Raw genomic sequence first — 20117 nt, forward strand, 5'->3', positions numbered from 1 at the left:
AAATAGAGCAACTATAAAGGTTTGCGATTTGGTCGCCATGTTGAAAATGAATATTGTGTTCGAGCTGTTGAAAGCGTGGCAGTGAGTTAGGTTTTATAACTACAAATGATTCCAAAAGTAACAATTTTTGCGTTTTTACAGAAAATTTTGAAAATGTACATTCCATCTTATAATAATAATTTATAATTAAGTGAACCGGTTAATTATTCTACTTGCGCCTTGCATTTTATCGCTACTTATTGTAATATCGCACTACCACAATTATCATTACAATACAGTGCCTACTGTGTGATCATTATCACATTATACAATTTTCACACCTACAATGTTGGTAATCAATAATCATCTATAGTCCCAATACAATTAATTGTTTCCAATTACCTGGTAAGCCTACAGTGACATGCAGAAATAAGGTCTTTCAAGTTTGGTGAAAGGATACGTAAATAACAATACAATATTTTTGATAAAACGTACATAAAACATTTCGATTTTTATACCAACATTATGCAAGAAATTCTTACTTGAGGCAAGGTTTGGAAAGGTACCATGAACCATCGGTGGGCTGTTTATGATAAACTAGGATATATGTAAGATTATGTACCTTTTTCTTACGAACAAACATAATACACACATAATCTGTTATAATCAGACATAAGTGATCAAATGGCCATACATAATCTGGTATAATTTCCGACTGGGATATGAGGTATGCAGTAGTTCAACCCAAATTAAACTTTTCCCAGAACATTTTATAAAGTGACAATTAACATGATTTCTTATTATCGGCATTTTATTATTATTTCCTCAATGTTTGAAAAGTGTCTTTGATCAAGAAATTTTTTACTTGCATATAGGCAACATGGATATATGCAGTATCTTACGTCGAACTCACTCTGTCAATGCACTATTTTGACACAGATTCCATCATGAATTTTGTAGTCCAACTGTGGTAATGTGCATGCATGAGCTGATAAGTATTGATCGTCGTCGGCCCATATTCATCTCTTTATTGGTCCGCACAAGTTATGCCAAATGTCTGCAAGATTGAGCCAATTCCCTGAAGTCAACTCAAAAGTCATTGTTTTTGGCGCAGTAACTCAATACATTGTAATTAAGGATTTGCCGCGAGGAAGTTTATTCGGGCTCGTGCGAACCCAAATATCATGAAGGTCGACACGAACGAATCCCGAATCTATTCGTATTAGTACCAAACAATAGAATTTCATCCAAAATTTGTCAAGTCTTGCTTGTAAAATGACATAATCGATAAACAAATCGCTTTCTTTCAAAAACTAGTGTTTAAAAAACGATTGAAAAAGCAAAATCGTTTGGAAAACGACGTTCATTGTAAGTATTGCTGATTCTAGTTTAGCTCTGTCGGGAAACTACACCAACGTTTTTAACTAAATTCAGTAAATTTATAAGTAATATTGTATTCGGGTTCGCCATTTTTGGTATTCGTGTTCGTCCGAATCTTCCATAAAGGTGATATTCGGCGAATCTATTTGGGTTTGGGTTCATATCGGCCCATCCCTAATTGTTATTATCGTCGCATTTCTTTTCTGTTGTCATTGTATTATTTTATTGTACTCTGGGGCCTGGGTTATAAAAACGCTCACAAGTGCAAAATCACAGTGCAAAATCACAATCAACAATGAACGTTTTTAAGCATGGAGGTACGTGAGTTGTCTCACCAAAGATAAGCTTTTAGCTCATGTTGTTATATTCTGTAAAGTCGTTATAAAGAGCTTAATGTCATAGCCATTGATGGAACCGACAGCCAGGTAAGCAAGTTTAACAGCTAGAAACAGTTATAGATCGCTTCTCGGTTTGAACCGGCCATGTAATAGCAACTTTATCGAACAAGCATCTTCCAATCTGGAGATCACAAAAAGTTTACACAACAACCACCTACGCATAAGAGAAATTAATTGCTTGAGGCAACGCATTTTTTCTCCGCTGATATTTCTCAGATTACCTGATGATATCATCATCGTGGTATCACTTGATTTCCTGGTATTGTTTTACTTTTAATGTATTTTTTCTCGGAGTTCCATGTTATCATTGAACCATTTAGCCATTTAGCTTTATCTTTTTGTTACCATACGTTTTACATACTTTACTTTCGTCAGAGCAATGTTGAACTATATATATTTCAAAATCCTCCCGTTTAGCTGGATTCTGAAAGTGTCGCCTCTTTTCTTTCAGTAATTTCCCAGAACAGGTCATCCCACTTTTATTTGAACGAGCTTTTAATCTTTTATTTGGAGACACAAAATTTTGCGCCATTGTTTAGCACTTTGTTGCATCCATTGTCCATTGTGCTACCTCGCACAACAATTAACAATTAATCGCCTTAAACTCTATCACTTGCAACCACATCTGAATGAAGCCTTTATATACAATCGACCATTTGATTTTCACATTTTTATTCGAACATTTCACTGGTTCAGGAGAAAAGTATGTTTGAAACTAATCATTTTATTTAAACCATGTTTTTATTGCAGTTTTTTTGCTTTTATCAAGCTTGTGGTAAAGTATTAGAAATTGCGACTATAGATGTTATTGTACTAAACTATTTTAGGATATTTTTAAGCTTTTATTTAACTGTTTTGATTATCTGACAGTTTTAAGAATTTTTACAGGCGACATTATTTTCGAAGCCAGATCGTGGCTACCTACCTACCAAGGCCATGTTAATCGCAGGCGTTTGGGCGGTTACCTAAGTTCAGTTCATGTAGATTTGTGGAGACTTACTTGCTACTATATCAGCATTGATCACGACTACTTGCCTGAGGGTGTTATTATAAATATCACATGACTTGGACGACCGCATGCTCAGTGATTAAGGACTGAAATCATCAAAATATACCGCATGTCATTTTATTGTTGTTTGTACGATAAATACGTTTAATATAAGTTATTTTTATTTTCGAAATTTCGCGATTTTTTAAAAGCAAACGTTTGTTTGTTTGCCAGTCACTTTTTGTGTGTTGTCGGCCTGTACTTGGAACCCTACTAGCTTTAATTAAAGCAAAACTACCGTTTTATATTTGGCATAATTTTGAGACTTCTTAAACCTTTCTTTTATCGTTCATATAGTTCCGATGGTCAAAAGTATATAAGGTTTACTTATTTTGCTGGTGCTATAATAATTAAAGGTTTTGTAAGGTTTTAGGGACGCAGCATATTTCTACTCATTTTACCATAAATCTTCCAAACACGATTGCAAACTAATCATCAATTTTCACTTTGTTCCTTTGAATTAGTTTTCGCTGCAGGTTTTCATTTTAAAGCTAAGTCTTTTCTATTCTTTAAATTGAAGTTCAGCGGAATTATTCGGTCTTTCATATTGATGGTTATTTGCCTGAACCATCTCAGCATCGTGGTTTATGAGACTGGCAGCGGCGAAGAGGAAATAAATCATTACGAGTGCAAAGATTACATCGGAGACGGTGGCAACATTATTGCTCCTTTTCTTGACGACTCTGCCACTGGCATCGTTATTTGTTTTTCCCAATGTTTGTGTTTATGAGACTGGCAGCGGTGAAGCAGAACCACCCGATGCGATGACAAGCTTTGATGGTGGTTTCCCTGAACCGATCTCAGCATCGTCTGTTTCCATTGCGATGGCCAGCTTTGCCTTGATGACAAATATTACATCATTGGAAATTTAAAACACTGGACGTGAAAGATGTAGGACTTCGATAGCTACATTGAGGTGCATCAGCAATGAACAACAAGCTTTCAAAGACACTGTACCGGGTTCAGCAGTAAGTGCCAGGTGCGAAAGTTTGGCGAAATCTGTCAGGCCTACCTGCATCTGGCCAGTCCGGAAAGGGAAATGACGCATCCTTTCCAATCTTTGTCGAGTGTCATCCTGCCCGGAGTAATGTCCAACAGTTCATAACGTATTGTATCTGAAGGTTCCGTTCACACGGTAGGAATGAAAACCGATCTCGTAGTCGACGTTCAAGTGTCATCGCCTATCTGCTTAAAATTTTTCGAAGCGCAAAATTATCAAAGTCATCTTTTGTTGTCATCTTTTTCCCAATTAACGATTTTTGCTCTTATTTAAAACCATGCTTGTATGCACGTTCGTGTGCAGGAAGTGTGATTACAAATGTGGTAAAATAAGAAGCAGGATATAGTTTGGCATTCTTAAGGTTAACTTTATATTTTTCGACACGAGCTTGAACGTGTGATTAGAAATGTGGTAAAGTGTGAGCAAAATTAGACACTCATTGTTTTTAAACCTAAGTCCGAAACCGACCAGAAGAGCCAGGTCTGGCTTACATCATCATTGTTAATCATATACAGGCCAGTAAGTCCATGAACACTTGTATTTATAGTTTTATAAATAAACAATAAGCAGATTTCTACTGTACATAGCATGAGGAGTTAACATTCAATCAATCATTTTATTTTTCGTCATTGGCGTGGTGGGGACGAACAAACAGTGCAAGATATTAACATGCGCTAATGCACGGAAAAAGTGACAAAGCCTAGAAGGTTTAAAATTTGCTTAAAAAATTAAAGGAAAATAATCATGGTGTCAACTTGCTGATGACAACTAGCATGGCCACGAAACACAGAAATACAGCAGCTAAAAGTTCCACCTAGCCAGGTTATCCAGATTAAAGCAGACGAGCAGGCGATATTTTCAAGCAACAGATTGCTAATCTTTTATAGGTCCAATGCTGTACATCAGTGGATGGGAAAATAAAACACACCGTAAAAGAAACCTCATCCCAGACGAAAGCCCGGTTTCTTGTGGCCATATATATTGTAACAATATTGGGCGTTGGTGTCGACACCTAGATTGTACAGCACAATTGCACACTGATGATGACCTCTGTATAGATGTGATGACGTTGCTACTCGCTACATGATGAAATCTTCTTTGTCAGGCACATCGACAACTATGAATCAGAAAGAGAAGTTATGACGTTGTCGTGATAGGTGGTGGTGTTGTGGAAAATCTTTTTATCTGAAACCGATGGATCGAAAGGTGTTTCAGGATCATTTTTCAATCAAATGACCAGATCTGTAAACTCCGATCTGGACCAAAAACCTATCCGTAATTATTACACGAAATTTATCTTATAGTCTATTTTAATTTCAGATTTTTTATCATATAGCAATCAGTCTCAAAGTGCAAAATAATCATGCACATGCTGGATGCTTACTGATTTGTGGTTAAACTTTGACAACTTCAATTTAGTAATAGATGGAGAGGCAGCTTGTGCAAATAAACAGCTACTTTCAAATCGTTGAAGAAATCACATAGAATAATATGGTAAGCTTATAGGCGATATATAAATACACTAACTTGCACGTAATTGATCCTTTGTTAGTCGGAGGCCGGGATGAATTCCTGAGTGTGTTCCATCTTCAGAAGATTGGAATGCTCTGTCTCCGATTTTAGGCTACTGCAGCCATGGTATGCTGCTTCCTTCATGTTCAAGACAATAAGACAGAATTTTGTTGGTTTCACTTGACTCGCTGTCTATTTCTTGGGCGAAGGGTTGAAAACCTTTCTGAGAATTCAACTGAAGATCATTTAGTAGGAGTGTAACGAAGATTTTCCTTGGCCAGGAAACGTCCCGATTTTAGGGCTAGTCGATTAGCCGATTTATGCTCTCCTATCTTTTATGCAATCCTTTAATAAAAACAAACGTCTTTCTTGTACTAAAACCAAATGTAGACTGAATCAACTCTTGGTCACCAAACCATCGTACCATCCATCATCATTAATCAACGAGAAAAAGGAAAACGGATATATGACATGCTTCGGGGAAGATTTGTAGGGAACAAAGAAAAACGTGTATGTGCATCTACAACTACAATTTCCTAAAAAAGATAAAAAGGGCCAAAACGGTAAACTATTACTACACAATAACAAACTACAACGCAAACTAGTGCCTTAAAAATTTGGATTGTGAATTGAATGAAGGTCCAAGAACCAAATCTCAATTAATCAAAAATCAGTTTTTCTTTTGGCAATTCGTAAAAAAGTGTTTCCTTCATACTTAAACGCATTTATTGGAATAGGCAACCGAAATATTTGTTCAATTTGAGTTTACATCGCGAAACCAAGCTTACACGAGTCGCCATGAAATAAACCACATCATGCCAATTTGACACTTTCAAATAAAAATAAAACTTATGAGATCTGTGGTGGCCTACTTGCTTGAAACCCGGTATTTAAATATAAGGGGTCGTTATCCTATTTAAAGAGATAGGGCATGAAATTTTCAATGCAGAAAACACTAAATCAACAACCTGTTATAGGCAGTAGTGGCTTTTGGGTGAAGCGACCGAGGTGTTCGCCTCTGGTCCCCATTCTACAGCCTCCCTGTTTGTGTATACACGTGCTCTAAAACAATAAGCGTTTGTTACGATAAATGTAAATTAAAAGCCAGGTTCATTATCACTATAACGGCGGGTCGTGTCACCACGAAGATTAAAATGGATTTGATAGAAACATTAGAAATAGTATAACGATAAAAACTAACAGTTAAATGGAACAAGTCAACATACACTCAGGCTCGGGCCCCGGCCACACAACTGTCCTAAAACAATCAACCGACAGCACGAATAACTATATCCAGATCGCTCTCCTCCTTCTCTGTCAGTCTCTCCAAACCAATCAGCAATCTGACTCTTAGAAAGGTAGCGACAGTTGACGCCAAGACGGGAAGTATTAAAAATGTGTGTGGTGCAAAACAAACTCTTCTTAAATACACAATTTTGCCGAAGGCTGAAACACATGTAAAAAAACATAAACCTAAAAACGCAATAAATTTTGTTAAAAGAACAAACAAACAGAAACGAGCTAGCAGCATCGAAAACACAATAAATCATCACAGTCGAACTTTTCGTCATGCCTTCGCTAATGCTCCAAATAGCGCGTTTCAATCCCCACGACTTGCAATAAGGCACTCTTGGGTCTTACTCGACGTCCGCGTAGAGCTGTGTCTGCTTTCGCATACGCTGTGATCGCTGAGACAGCGATGCCTGTCAATTCGCTTCTACCGGGCTTGGGTCGATTGCGAAGCTCTCAATATGGTCGCATAGTCTTTTTTGCTCACCGCCTGATTGAAGAGTTTCCGTTTCTTCATCTCTCGAAACCGTCGGTGAAGGTCTTGGTTCGCTCATTGCAGTGGCATTGTCACCAAATTTCACGTTTGTTATATCTTTGTATATTAACCATGCTGACAGGCGTGTTAATGTAGCACTGTACTTTGATATCTTTTTAGGTTTATAGTTAGATGTATTCTACGATGTGTTTTTAAATGTGTATTAAGATGTATTCTGCCGGTATTGTTGCCGCCATTCTTGCACACAATGTGTGACTGCGTGTTTAGTATAAGTAATTCATCAATATGTTACTTGTGACTCTTTTTATTGTTTTTTATATGTTTTTTGCATACGTACACGGTTTACGTCTTTACCCACAACTGAATCAACTCTTGGTCACCAAACCATCGTACCATCCACCATCATTAATCAACGTGAAAAAGGATTCGCGGGTAGCGTGACATTCTTCGAGAAGAGTTGTAGGGAACAAAGAAAAACGTGTACGTTTGTTTATAACTACAATTTCCTAAAAACGATAAAAAGGGTCACAAGTGCCACAACGGTAAAATATTACTAAACAACAACAAACTACACCGCAAACTAGTGCCTTAAAAATTGGATTATACAACATTAAAATGCAGTGCTTCTTAAAACAAGTGCGTAAAGATATTCTCGTTACATCTCCTACTTTCCCGCTGTCATTTCCCGCACTCGGGAAAACTAATTTCTCTAACTCACATATTCCGAACGATTGCGTTTTCTTTTTAATCATCAGGCGTGCCGTTATTGACTCTCACCGCTACATAAGCGTGGCACTCCTCAGTCAGTATTGTATAGATTTTGCAGTTGTATAATGCTATCAATAAGCAACCTAAGGCTGGCAACAGTCCGAAGAAATGATCCAGTTTGATCTCTTTCTTTTATTGATCAGTGAGCCAGTATTTATCTCTGAAACGCTTTTGACCAGCCACCACCTGTCTGCCGGCGCCGTACCCTGAATGGTGCAAATCATATTTTGCGGCAAAGAATCCTTCCTTCTTTTCGCCGTGAACTGGGCGTCACCCTGTGAGGTCACTTGACACCGGGCACTTTTATTGAAATTTCTGATTCTCCTTTGTGCCCCGGCAATTTCGTTTTCAACCAGAGTGATCACTTCTTTCTGACTGCTTTGTTCCAGTCGTGGATGTGCGTTGAACATCAATTCATCCCGCGAATATTCCTTTATGCAAACATCAAATGCAATGGCCTGTCTGCTGGCAGCGAAGAAATTCCTGCCTATTACCAAATTTGCGGATAAAGCTTCTGACGATTTGTGGCTCTTCAGGCCACGTAGCAATGCCAAGTAAAGTATTTCGTTCTTTATGGTGTCTTGGTTTTCTCCCCTGTAGGCCATGTTGCCCAGCTTCTTTAAGGCATTGACAAATGAGCGTGTTGACTCGTTCGGTCCTTGTACCTTCTCAAACAAGTTGTTCTTCAGCTTGTTTATTACAACATTGGATTTTCGAATTTCTAAAATTCTTTTTATCAGTTCACCGTATGGCAGATCAAACAGCAAAGCATCTCTCCCTCGTACGTCCCAGCTTAAATCTTCATCGAAGCTGTTAATTAGTAGATGCTTCTTCAAAGCAGAATTTGCTTCAATAGTCATACAATAAGAGTCGAAACGTTTGAGAAAACTTTGGAAATCCTCTTTGGACTTATACTTAGATGGAGGAATAACGAAATAGATAACAATCGTCAAATTCCAACAAGTTAGACGATTAATTTCAGTGGCTGCGGAATCCAGGCGCATTCGCCAATTGTAACCAAGATTTTCCTTAGCCGGGAAAGTTCTCGCTTTTACGGCTAGTCGATTAGTCGGTTTCTGCTTTTCTAACTTTTATTAGCATTTCTTTGATAAAAAAAAACCATCTACTTCCATCAAAAAACCTTCTATTAAATCACAATGTAGACTGACCCAACACTTCCCCAGCCGAGCGCAAGACCACACAAACACAGATTCCACCGTTGCCAAGCACTGAGAAAATAAACGCGGGGCGCTAAATAGAAATTAGGCCTTAGAGGTAGCGATGTAAGACGTCACAGACTAAAAATATGTGTACAAATGAATAGGTAAAATACGTCAGCACGTGAGCAAACATTAGAAAACTAGACGAGCATGCATACGAATGAGACAATGCACAACGCGAATAAAAACAGAAGTTGACTCACACATTGAACTAAATTAACCTACAAGAGTGGTGCGAACAAACCGTGTACAATGTGAACAATTGACTCCCTGATTGGGTAATTAAAATGCAGTTTATCTTTTGCGTGCTTGCTTTATGCTGTGTGACTTGCTTTCAAACTGTAACACAGTTTACGTTCTTGTGACGTCAGCGTTGATTGATGAACTTAGCATAAAACAAGTAATTTATGCGCAAATAACTAAAACAAATTTTTTGGTCTTTTAATGGTTAACTATGTCGACCCAGGTCTAGTTGTATGGCGTCGGGTGTTGGACCTAAATATATCGGTCCCTGTATTAAGCGAGTCCTTCAATATTTGCATAGTTGGGTTCATATAACTCACTCGTATTTATGCTGGTCTGCTGTTTATTACAAAACATCGTTTATATCGTCTGCATGGCTTTGTATTTATCGGTTCATAAACAAATGTCTTGTAAAATCTAGGGCTGGAACAATTTGGCCGGCAAATATTAGCCGCTAGTGACAAAGAGCTCTTGGCGACTAAAGATTTTGTCCGCCATTAACCGAAAGCGTACAAGTAGGAAAGAATTGGGAACAAAATTGTTGATAATTCATTAATTCAAGGAAATGTGTTACACTGTTAATCATTTTAATGATTGAATAACAACTTTGTGGGCTAGCATAACATAAGTTGCTAATATTACACTTTTCATCACATTTATCAATAATATAGCAGTTTTGCATGCGATTGACAATGTGACATGACAATTAGCGACTATGGTGGCTAACGGTAAAAGAAAATCAGCTAAATTCCCAGCCCTAGTAAAAACATGGCGAATATTTACACGTGGATCGTATAATTGAATGACGGTGTGGTGCCAAATTTTTACCGGGTATTGTGACGTAAAAATATCGCATGACTCAGAGTTTGTCTTCCTACAAATTTTCAAGGTTTGTTTTGTTATTTATAACTTAAATTTGTATCTTTAAGTTTTACCTGAATATGACTGCAATCTCTAACATTTTAAATGAAAAACTTACTCTGAGTCATTCGACATTTTACGTCACAATGCCCCGAACAAATTTGGCAAGACAACCTTATATCATATAATGACGTACAATATAACGGAATGACAGAATGTATATGTTATGACTTATGACGTAATACACGTGGCAGCTTATAGTTACAGTTTGCTGCGTTGCCGGTCTAAATACAGTTCAATGTTTACTTGGTTGGTTAAAATCAACTCGTGGATTTCATTCAGTCGCAACGAAGTTTCATTTTAGTTTCTTTAAGAGGTTCATTAGTTCCCTTCCACTCCTGCCAAATAATTCCATGCCAACTTCCACTTGATTGACGCATCCAGACTCCATTGAGGAATGAATAGCCGCAGTTATTAAACCACCATCCCTGAGATCCTCCAAAGTCAGTTGCGCAGTTCCAAGAACTAATATATTAAAATATGAAAGATTAAAATTACTTTGTTGCATCTATTTATATTCTATCTTATACGTTACTGGCAGGATATAACTGAAAATCCTACTGAGGTTGAGGCACTTAATGTATATTAAGTTGAACATACAGTCGGATCCGCTTAATTCGGACACTTTGGTTCCGCTCACTTTTGGCCGAATTAAGCGGAGAAACGGCTTTGTCCGAATTAAGCGGAACATCAATTGTTCGTTTCATGGTCACGCGTAAAGGCAAAAAACGCATTTAAAATACTATAGTGTTGCGTAATAAATGAATTGCAGCTGCGCTATACTGCAGTAACTGGCACTGATCGCATAAAACGTCTTGGTTTACTTTAGTGAGCAATTTCAATTTTCGTGCTAAACTTTTCTGTACAATATTGTCCTACAAGACTATGAAGCTGGCACGGCGTTATATGAGTTCATTGTCGATTGTTACTGCATGGATCGTCATTGTTTCATCATAATCACTCATAATGCAACTGCATCTTGTGTTAAAACGAACAAAGTACTGTTTATTGTGTCATAACCTAACGATAGGAATTGCGAGCCTGTGTCCGAATTAAGCGGAGAATTGTCCGAATTAACAGGATTTTTTACGTTCAATTTTTACTTTTGTTCCGTTCCTGAGCATTTTGGCCGAAAAAAGCGGTTGTCCGGGTTATCCGGTGTCCGAATTAAGCCGATTCGACTGTATTTGTTCCTGAACATAAGATGACGTACTCGGAATCGTTATCGCTATCTTCCGTCGAGAATGGGTGACCATTGCTATTTGTCAAACTGTCCTATGCATTTCCGCTGTATCCGGAAACACGAAGCCGATATAAATTTTCAGCAGATTCGATCGAAAACGAGCTGCAAAAACAACAACTTGCTTTAAAAGGTTCGAATCCAGACAACTAAGTGGTAATTTACTCATCAAAGTTTTACGTTGATTAAAAAATGTAAGATTTTTTAAATCTTCCTTATTCATGTCACAACAATCGTCTTGTGACCTATAATCGGCGTGACGTTGGTTTCCATGGAAATCCCACAGCTCTATCTTGAGTCTGCATCCCCCTCCACGCGTCATCTCGTGGATGTTGTCGAGTCCTGTAAGTAATGAAGCACGAATAATTAATAGAACAAAAAACATCAAAATAAAATGCGTTTAAGTTGAACTAACTTCCTCTTACCAAGCCAAAATTCCCCATCAATCTGACCAAAACCGTTCGCGTAGTCGTCCCATCGTCGCTCGAAACTAACACTTCCGTCAATTCTTCTTTGAAAAATCTGTTAGTAATTTGAGTTTACATTTTAGCACAAGTGTAATACGTTTAATTTATATGTTTAAATAACCTTCAATCAATTACGTCATAATACAAGAAGTACGGCAATATTTACACTTCGCTTACAATACGCAAAATATATCTTGTTAAGTTGGATCTCTTATTCCAGTGGCATGTTCATATTTTTGCTAATAATTTCAAGTTAAGAGAAGTCTAAAGTCATATTATAGGTAGCTGTTTTCTGCATGTGATTTGGGTGAAATAAATCTGGTTTTCGTGGCGCTGGTTGACTTTCGCTCGTTTTCACTGCGAACGACTTACGCAGTTCAATGCAATTGTTTCGCATGCTGCATAAACGAAGTGAGTTAGGCACAACAGTAATGTTGGCATGCAACACAGTAATTATTAGCGTACAGTGATTTTTATGCATCGTAGCATGTGACTCAATGTAGGCTTATGATCGGCTCTGCACAACCGCACACGACTAACACTCCCACAGCAATCATTGTTCCACTGTTGCAGATACTTGAAAAGTGGAAAAAGCAGATTTAAAAAAGCGCGAATGTGTGTGAAAACAAATTTATTGTCTCTTGTATTTTCTTACATTCTTGCTACAATGCAAATGAATTGCACACAACGCAACGCACTGTCACCTTAAAGTCCACACAGCTTGCGTAATATTACGTTTCCTAGTTTGTGGAGTTCCTCTTATGAACGTGGAAAGATTTTCACTCATCGTCCATCCATCCTCGCAATAAACTTCAACACCACTTGTCAGATTTCTGGTACCGTTGTTTAATGACATAGAACATGACGTAATACTAGATGTTGTTGTCGTGGTAACAGTGGTAGTAGCCATGGTCGTGGTACTGGGAGATGTAAGAAGCTCCTCGATTTCTGGAAAGAAATGTTGACAGGAAATAAAAATATTTGACATACGTTTGCTTGTACTTGAACTTACTGGTCAGCCTCGTGACTATGTCGGTTCTAAGCGGTCCCAGGTTGCAACATGCGGTTTGGTTGTCATTCTCTTCATCTTCGTTCATTTCCCCATCTTCAGGACATGCGACGTCACTTTTGTCAAGATTTCGAGTCCAAGTGAACGTTGTGTCGTCATCACAGATTGTCATCACAGATTGACGGCATCGTTGCGAGTAGGTCATCGTGACGTAATACACCAAGAGCAACAAAAGAAAAACCCCTTTCATAGTTCAGTTGAAATTTTTCTCATAAATGTTTCAATTTAAATAGAAGTCTTATAACAAAACTGTCGACTATGACGAAGTCATATGACAGAATCTTGTAAATTAATTGTGTTAATTGTAACGAAATAAATCAAGGCACATAAGATTTGTGCCTTCTAATTAAGCATCGCGCGTTTTTTTTTGATTCAGCCAGGAAGTCAGGTTTCAGAAGCAGGAAACTCGCTTCAACATGGTGCCACCTATTCACGAATCGCGCTAATCTTCTGTCGTTTTGCATCAGCTCGATGTGTTTTGTAAAATGTTGTGCCAGACAGATTTTCAAATTTACCAGCTTTAGATTGAATGAATCGTGATGGTTTTATGATGAATTTAGCAATTGTTTGTTTATTTGCATAAAACCGCTGCATATCTGTTTGATTATGTTGACATCTAAAGCATTGCTGACAATCTTTACTCTAACCATTTCCAAAACAAGCACTATGGTTAGAAATGCATCCTATACACATGCAAATAAAAGGAACCTTAATTAACCCTATCTATCCCGCCGCACAAATCGCTCAATTACATCAAGATAGAGTAAAACAAACTATCTTATCGCGATTAAATGCAAAAGCACTTTTGACTCTTAACGCAATTTTCATTTATACCATAAGCTGTGATCTTACACGTTTACATAAAGTAACATACAATCATATTGTAGCCTATTGTAAAATCGCCTAAGACGATCCATTCGTCAAACACAAACTCACTGGAATACTTTGTTGTGCTAATGTGTTTGTTTTAATTAAATTAAAGCCTGACAATGTTCCATTTTGCTGATGCTTCTCTACCATTGATTTCTAGAAAAACTGTTTTCTAAAACCAAAAGTATTTTAAATATTTCGACCAACTTAGTGACGATTAAACGTAGCTGTGTAACAAGCTTCCTCAAAACAAATCATCTAATTGCAAGAATAAAACAATTTAATACCCATGAGATATCTGCTGCCTTCTCATTTGCGTCGTTTCTTGTGATTCAGTCAGGAAGTCAGGTGTCTGGACCAGGAAACTCGCTGCAACATGGTGCTATTGTTATATTCACGAAACGCGATAATCTTCGGTCTTTGGGAGTCAGCTCATTAGAGTATGCACAATGAGTTGATGAAATCACAAGCTTTAGATTAAACGCACCACAATGGTTCTTAGGATGATTTCAGGAAATGTCTGATTTATGGGAACGAAGCCGCTGCATATCTCTTCGACAAAATATTATTATGGCAATTAATGACTTGAGACAGGGATCTTATTTCTTAACCGAAAAGATGATAACTATACAAAAGTTAAACTAAAAGAACAAAAAAAGTTAACTATATGAAAGTATATTTATAGATAACTATATTTATAGAAGACTCCACAGTATAATATAAATTTCCACTGAAAAAAGGATAACTATAGAAAGCACAACCGTCATCGTCACATGATGGACATTGGTAAAGAGCACTGTAGCCTGATTATAGGTTAACTGAATGAAACAGACGTCATGCCAGAAAAAAAAAGTTGCCACTTACGCAAGTGTCGAAACAATATTTGACTGATTCGCCACGTCAGTAATTTCCAACAGCGGTGTAAGTGGGTATTCTTTACATAAACAGAGTTTTAAACAAAAAAGTTACAAAAGTTAAGACTAAAAAAATCATTTTGTTTTTCGTCATTGGCGCGGTGGGTACGAAAAACAGTGCTAGTTGCTAATCATGCGCTAATGCACGGGATACGTGGCAAAGCTTAAACCGTGAAGGAAATAATGGTGGTGTCAACTTGCTGATGACAACTAGCATGGCCACTAAACACAGAAATACAGAAGCCAAATGGACCACTGGGTCACTTATCTCTTTCGCATCGGCAGCCGGGCTCTAGCGCTCTCTAACGGCGACATCACGTCTGCCGTATCCCTCAAGCGGCGACATAAGGAAGTTGACCGCCAACGCGAACAACACTTTCTTCAAATGATGATTGACAGGCCGGACATATTACAAACGGTGACGTGGCTTCAACTTTAACAGAATATTTGTCGGTTCCAGAACGTTATTGTAGTTGTTAAAATAATAACTGTCTTATGTTTCAGGCGTTGTCAACCGTGCTTCACACAATTATGTTTGAAGATTGCCGGAATCAGTGGAGCATGTCCAGGCCTTTGTTGGGTCTTATCCTGCTCAACGAAGAGGTACTGGACGCGTGGTGGCGCTCTGGTGCCCACAAATCACTTGTCGAGATTGCAACTCTCGGCCAAGTCCATGAAAGTTTTCCTAAAATGGGACAAAAAAATCTAATTCGTAGCAAATTGTTAAGCTATGTTGTTATTAGTGCAAGAACTATTAAGCCGTAGCTACATCGAGGCATTTCCTGCAGTTTTGGCGCAAAAAATGTTTAAATGCTAGACTACATTTAACTACGTAGTTAACCAGGAACGTACTTGACATGTTTGCCTCTGGTGAAATTTCCACCTTAAACTTACGAGGATAACTTCCTTTCCACAGCACATGCCGACACTGCAGAAGACACTTTGCGAGCCCGGGGTCGAACACGGGCAACTGAACCTGGAGTCGATCTCGAATTGTTTTAACCAATTGATGTTTTGCGTCGATAAGAATCTTCATTCCAAGACACGTGATAGATGCAATTTGTGTTGTTTCTTTAAGCTTGACATGAGCATGTGGTTGCATTTGCTGGTAGAATAATTGTGGGTTTAACCTGGTTTTTCAGATTTACGCAAAATCTTTCCATGTTTCGACGAGATGTGAACGATATAATCAAAGCAGCAAGTTCAGGTCAAAACACTGGAGCCGGACTCGATTTAACCGCGAACAGTTCAAATATGATGACGTGACAAGCGCTTCTGTGACGTAATTCGCTATGCAGTAAACTGTGACTTTCCACTGTTTTGTCGTCGTTTATCGCGCATATTAACAACGCTTTCATTGGGTTAAAATTTGAGTTTGAAATATCACAAGTGACATCTCGCCACAATTACCTGTCATTATTGAGCAATCATTTTCGCGGCTAAAAATAGTTTGATTCGTCAGTTTTCCGCCGATTTCCTTTGCAATAATCTGTGCTGAATGGTGCTTGTTCTACAGTGAGTTAAATAATGTGCTGGACAACAAACGACCGTGAAAACGCGTTTCTTTTCAAATACAACGACATAATTAATGCTTTGTTTGTTGCTTTATACAACTTGCTGTGGTCCGTACAGTAGCTTAGACTGCTTGTTTCACTTCGTCTGATGTTCACGTGAGTGCAGGGCTTGAAATTCGGCGACGTTTTGCACGAATTGTCTTGGTCTTGTCGCAGAGTGGAAATTTGTTTACTTTGGAACTGCTTGAAAAGAGGTTAAGTTTCATGAAAACACAATCACCCATCTCCAAGTGCAGTACTAATTACTTAAAACTGTCACATCAAAAAGTATATGCGCCTGGTTTTGGTTTATTTTGCTCATAATCATTTGAAACAAAAATTTAAAAAAATAATTATGTTAAAATGTCGAACAAGGCGAATGCAGTAAGTTATGAAAACGTTTATTTCACAACTAAAGAATGTGCTTACTTTAATTATCTCGTTTTAGAATTACCGTTTATGGCCACAAATGTTCACTTCATAACTTTAATAAATGATTTTGAAACGTCATGGCACCTTCTGCCATGACAGATTTAATCGTCCAGTGCTGTGCTGCGGAAGGGAACGAAATACCCGAAGATTCTTGAATTCAAACTGAACGTTTTAAACTCTTCGTGAATGTTTAAAACAAGTCAACGTCTGTCAATCCAACACTGGTGGATATGACGTTTTAACTGGTAATAAAAGAGGATAAATTTGAACCAGATTAGATTAATGCCTTAACAAGTTAAACGTTTGATAACATAGCAATGACGTCATATTGTTAAGCAATGTGTTTATCAATGGCGGAAATTTTAGTGGTGGAATTAGTTTGGAAGACATTAATACTGGAAGGAAAAAGTGGGCAAAGTCAACTCATAGGGCACATGTTCACTTCAAATCACTTTAAAATTATTCGATGTTGGTTTATTTTGATTTTTTAATTTTTTGCAACGTTACAAAACTTATTGATCGCGCACCAGTGCAAGCGCATACAGAACAGCAGCAACTTACTTACATCCTTGTTATTTGAATATGCTTATCGCTGGTGTATTAACAACATGTAAAAAAGTTCTATAATTATGATGATATTGCCACCACCTGCGTCAGCACAATTTTTTCTTTCCCCACATTGAAGATAAATAATAAAATGAATGAATGAAATCCATTTCCTTCTACTTTCTGGTAAATCCCCCAATGTGCTTCTTTTTTCTGTAAGCTCCTTGCCTGATCCAGACTTCCGAAGTAATGTGACATCCTTTTCACTGCATGACCTTCTCCATCCTTCTCTGTTCTTAGCTATTTTATGCAGTGTTCTTGCGTTTTGTAACAAATACAGTAAGTAGTTTCATAGCCTCGAAGCTGAAGGCAGCGTCGATGAATCCAAAATAAATTTTTGAAAACTTTTTTGCAGATAAACAATTCCAACTGCTGTAACATTTCCAATGACATGTTTATTAAATTTCTATGGCATAACAGTTCCAGTTCCATACTAGAAGAAAATTAGAAGACAGTGTGATTTATTACAGAGATAGATTTTACAATCGTGGATCTGTTGTCAGATAGCTGGTTCTAGGCTGATTTATATAGGCCTGTTGTGAATTCAGGATATGATTGGATATGCAATACCATCATAAACATTAAAACGCATTTGTTTGCAAGAGATTTTACTTGCATAAGAATGTAACTCCATGTCAGTTGCAGTAGTAGCTTTAGGGTTAGGCGAGCAAGGCGGCCGCCTCGGGCCCTCCTCCGAGAGACACCCCATGTTTTAGTACGCGCTCTAAACGAACAAACGTTGAATACGAATATTATTGTTAACTATTTGCAGTTTTTCAGGACAGGAATCATTCATTAGTTCATGCTAATTAGTTGTATGAACTGTAAATAGGAAGTTGTGTGAATCGAAATTCTGTGTATATTTGTCCCCTCCTGTTATAAAATTACTTTCATATAAGTTGATGCTTAAACGGTCACGTGATTTAAGAAATCATGCCAAGACGAAAACAGTTGTGTTCTCTGCTGGTATTAGCGTTCCATATCAATAAAGAAATGAAGGGATAATTTAAGATCTGGAGCGCCATAGAGCAATTTTAGGAAGCAAACAACTGAGAAGAAATACACAAAAAAATGTTGAGCAGTTTTTTTTTTGAAAGAAAAGCAAAATTTTACGCGTTCTACAACATGTAAATTCAAAATTTCGAAGGATCATGTCCTCAGACTTACTAAAATAAATTGCAGCGTTTCTCCTAATTTTGAAGCTCCCAAACGTAAGTGGCGCCATACTTCATCTCGCCCTCCACAAACCGAGAGATACCACTGGCCAGTTGCTTTGTTCATTTAACCTTAATTTGGGCAAAAAGGTTTTTAACCCCTCACTGTTATTGTCTCGTGAAAGCAAAATACATCACGCAAAGACTTTGTAAATTTTTTAAAACTTCCTCGTGAATTTGCTGATGTTTTATTCTTGAAATAATAAACGTAGATTTATTTCGGGTGGTTTTGTCAAAACTATACGTTTAATATGAGCAAAGGTTAAGCGTTAAAGCCATTTAATTTTTCCTTCGCATCCATGATCTTTCTACCTCGATGCTGAGTGGTTGCATTTGGGCGCCATCTTATTGATTTCGTGGCTGTCACATGTCAGTCCTTAGGACTATCATGTTCTTTTCTGCGTGTTTCTACCTGCGTTGCTGTATGTGTAACAAATGTGGCTTTAACTATATTTATTCTTGTTACGATATTTAGTCTGTGTTTGAGCACTAGTTTGGATTTTGGCACCGTTTGGGACTTAGGTTATCATTTGCGCATTTGTGTTATTTGGTTTATTGATTGGTTTGTTTGTTTGTTTGTTTGTTTGTTTGTTTGTTTATTTGTTTGTTTTGATTCTTCTCTGTACTTAGAAGGATTTGTTTAGTGAATATAATTTTCTTTTTTGCGTTTGTATTTGTTGTCTTGGAGCTTTGAATTATTATGATTAGTTTATTTTGCCGCGTGTAGGTGTCGTGTTTGCTTTAATTTTTACAGAATTGGGGTTTAACAGCGTTAAAAGTTGTTCTTGTCGCATTTGTTGCGCGCACCAGTGGTACCGCCGCTTCTCCCGCTAATTACAAAATTCCCCGCCCAGTTTTTCCCTAAAATGTTCAGGGTACATGGGGCAGGTCGGTTAGTGAGTGTTGGTGACAGGGCGTTGTCTATACTCAATGCTTTTACAGTGATTTTTTTCTGCTTATTTTAGCGTTAAGTCGATGCCTCTGTTGTGTGCAGTTTTTAAATATAAGTTCTCACCAACACTCAGGTGTGACTCTTTCACTGGGGTTCGTCGTGAAAAGAGCTACTGACCTGTTAAATACCTGCGTTTTACGTAACAGATGTTTCTTGCGTGCTTGCTTTATGCTGTGTGACTTGCTTTCAAACTGTAACACAGTTGACGTTCTTGTGACGTCAGCGTTGATTGATGAACTTAGCATAAAACAAGCAGTTTATGCGCAAATTACTAAAACAAATTTTTTGGTCCTTTAATGGTTAACTATGTCGATCCAGGTCTAGTTGTGTGGCGTCGGGTGTTGGACCGAAATATATCGGTCCCTGTATTAAGCGAGTCCTTCAATATTTGCATAGTTGTGTTCATATAACTCACTCGTATGTATGTTGGTCTGCTGTTTATAACAAAACATCGTTTATATCATCTGCACGGCTTTGTATTTAGCTGTTTATAAACAATTGTCTTTTAAAAACTAGGGCTGGAACAATTTGGCTGGAACAATATT

At 37.7% G+C, this 20117-nt stretch overlaps 2 protein-coding genes across 3 annotated transcripts; both read right to left on the minus strand.

The window, feature by feature from the left end:
• Positions 1 to 4339: 4339 nt before the first annotated feature.
• On the minus strand, positions 4340 to 8983 carry LOC143449063 (uncharacterized). 2 transcript variants are annotated; one of them, XM_076949111.1, is made up of 4 exons: positions 6544 to 8983; positions 6286 to 6379; positions 5742 to 5853; positions 4340 to 5662 (listed from the first exon to the last, which is right to left on the minus strand). In XM_076949111.1, exons 1-4 carry the CDS (start codon positions 6886 to 6888, stop codon positions 5653 to 5655), a joined length of 561 nt encoding a protein of 186 aa, XP_076805226.1. In that variant the 5' UTR covers positions 6889 to 8983; the 3' UTR covers positions 4340 to 5652. The 2 variants fall into 2 exon arrangements, with proteins under 2 accessions (XP_076805226.1, XP_076805225.1); XM_076949110.1 differs by having other exon boundaries at positions 4342 to 6379; positions 6544 to 6763; positions 6891 to 8983.
• A 3664-nt stretch (positions 8984 to 12647) lies between these two features.
• On the minus strand, positions 12648 to 13310 carry LOC143449071 (uncharacterized). Its single transcript, XM_076949120.1, has 2 exons — positions 12975 to 13310; positions 12648 to 12910 (listed from the first exon to the last, which is right to left on the minus strand). Exons 1-2 carry the CDS (start codon positions 13219 to 13221, stop codon positions 12663 to 12665), a joined length of 495 nt encoding a protein of 164 aa, XP_076805235.1. The 5' UTR covers positions 13222 to 13310; the 3' UTR covers positions 12648 to 12662.
• Positions 13311 to 20117: the final 6807 nt, after the last annotated feature.

This window comes from Clavelina lepadiformis, chromosome 3 (assembly GCF_947623445.1).
Source record: "Clavelina lepadiformis chromosome 3, kaClaLepa1.1, whole genome shotgun sequence".
In the NCBI taxonomy this organism is placed as follows: domain Eukaryota; kingdom Metazoa; phylum Chordata; class Ascidiacea; order Aplousobranchia; family Clavelinidae; genus Clavelina; species Clavelina lepadiformis.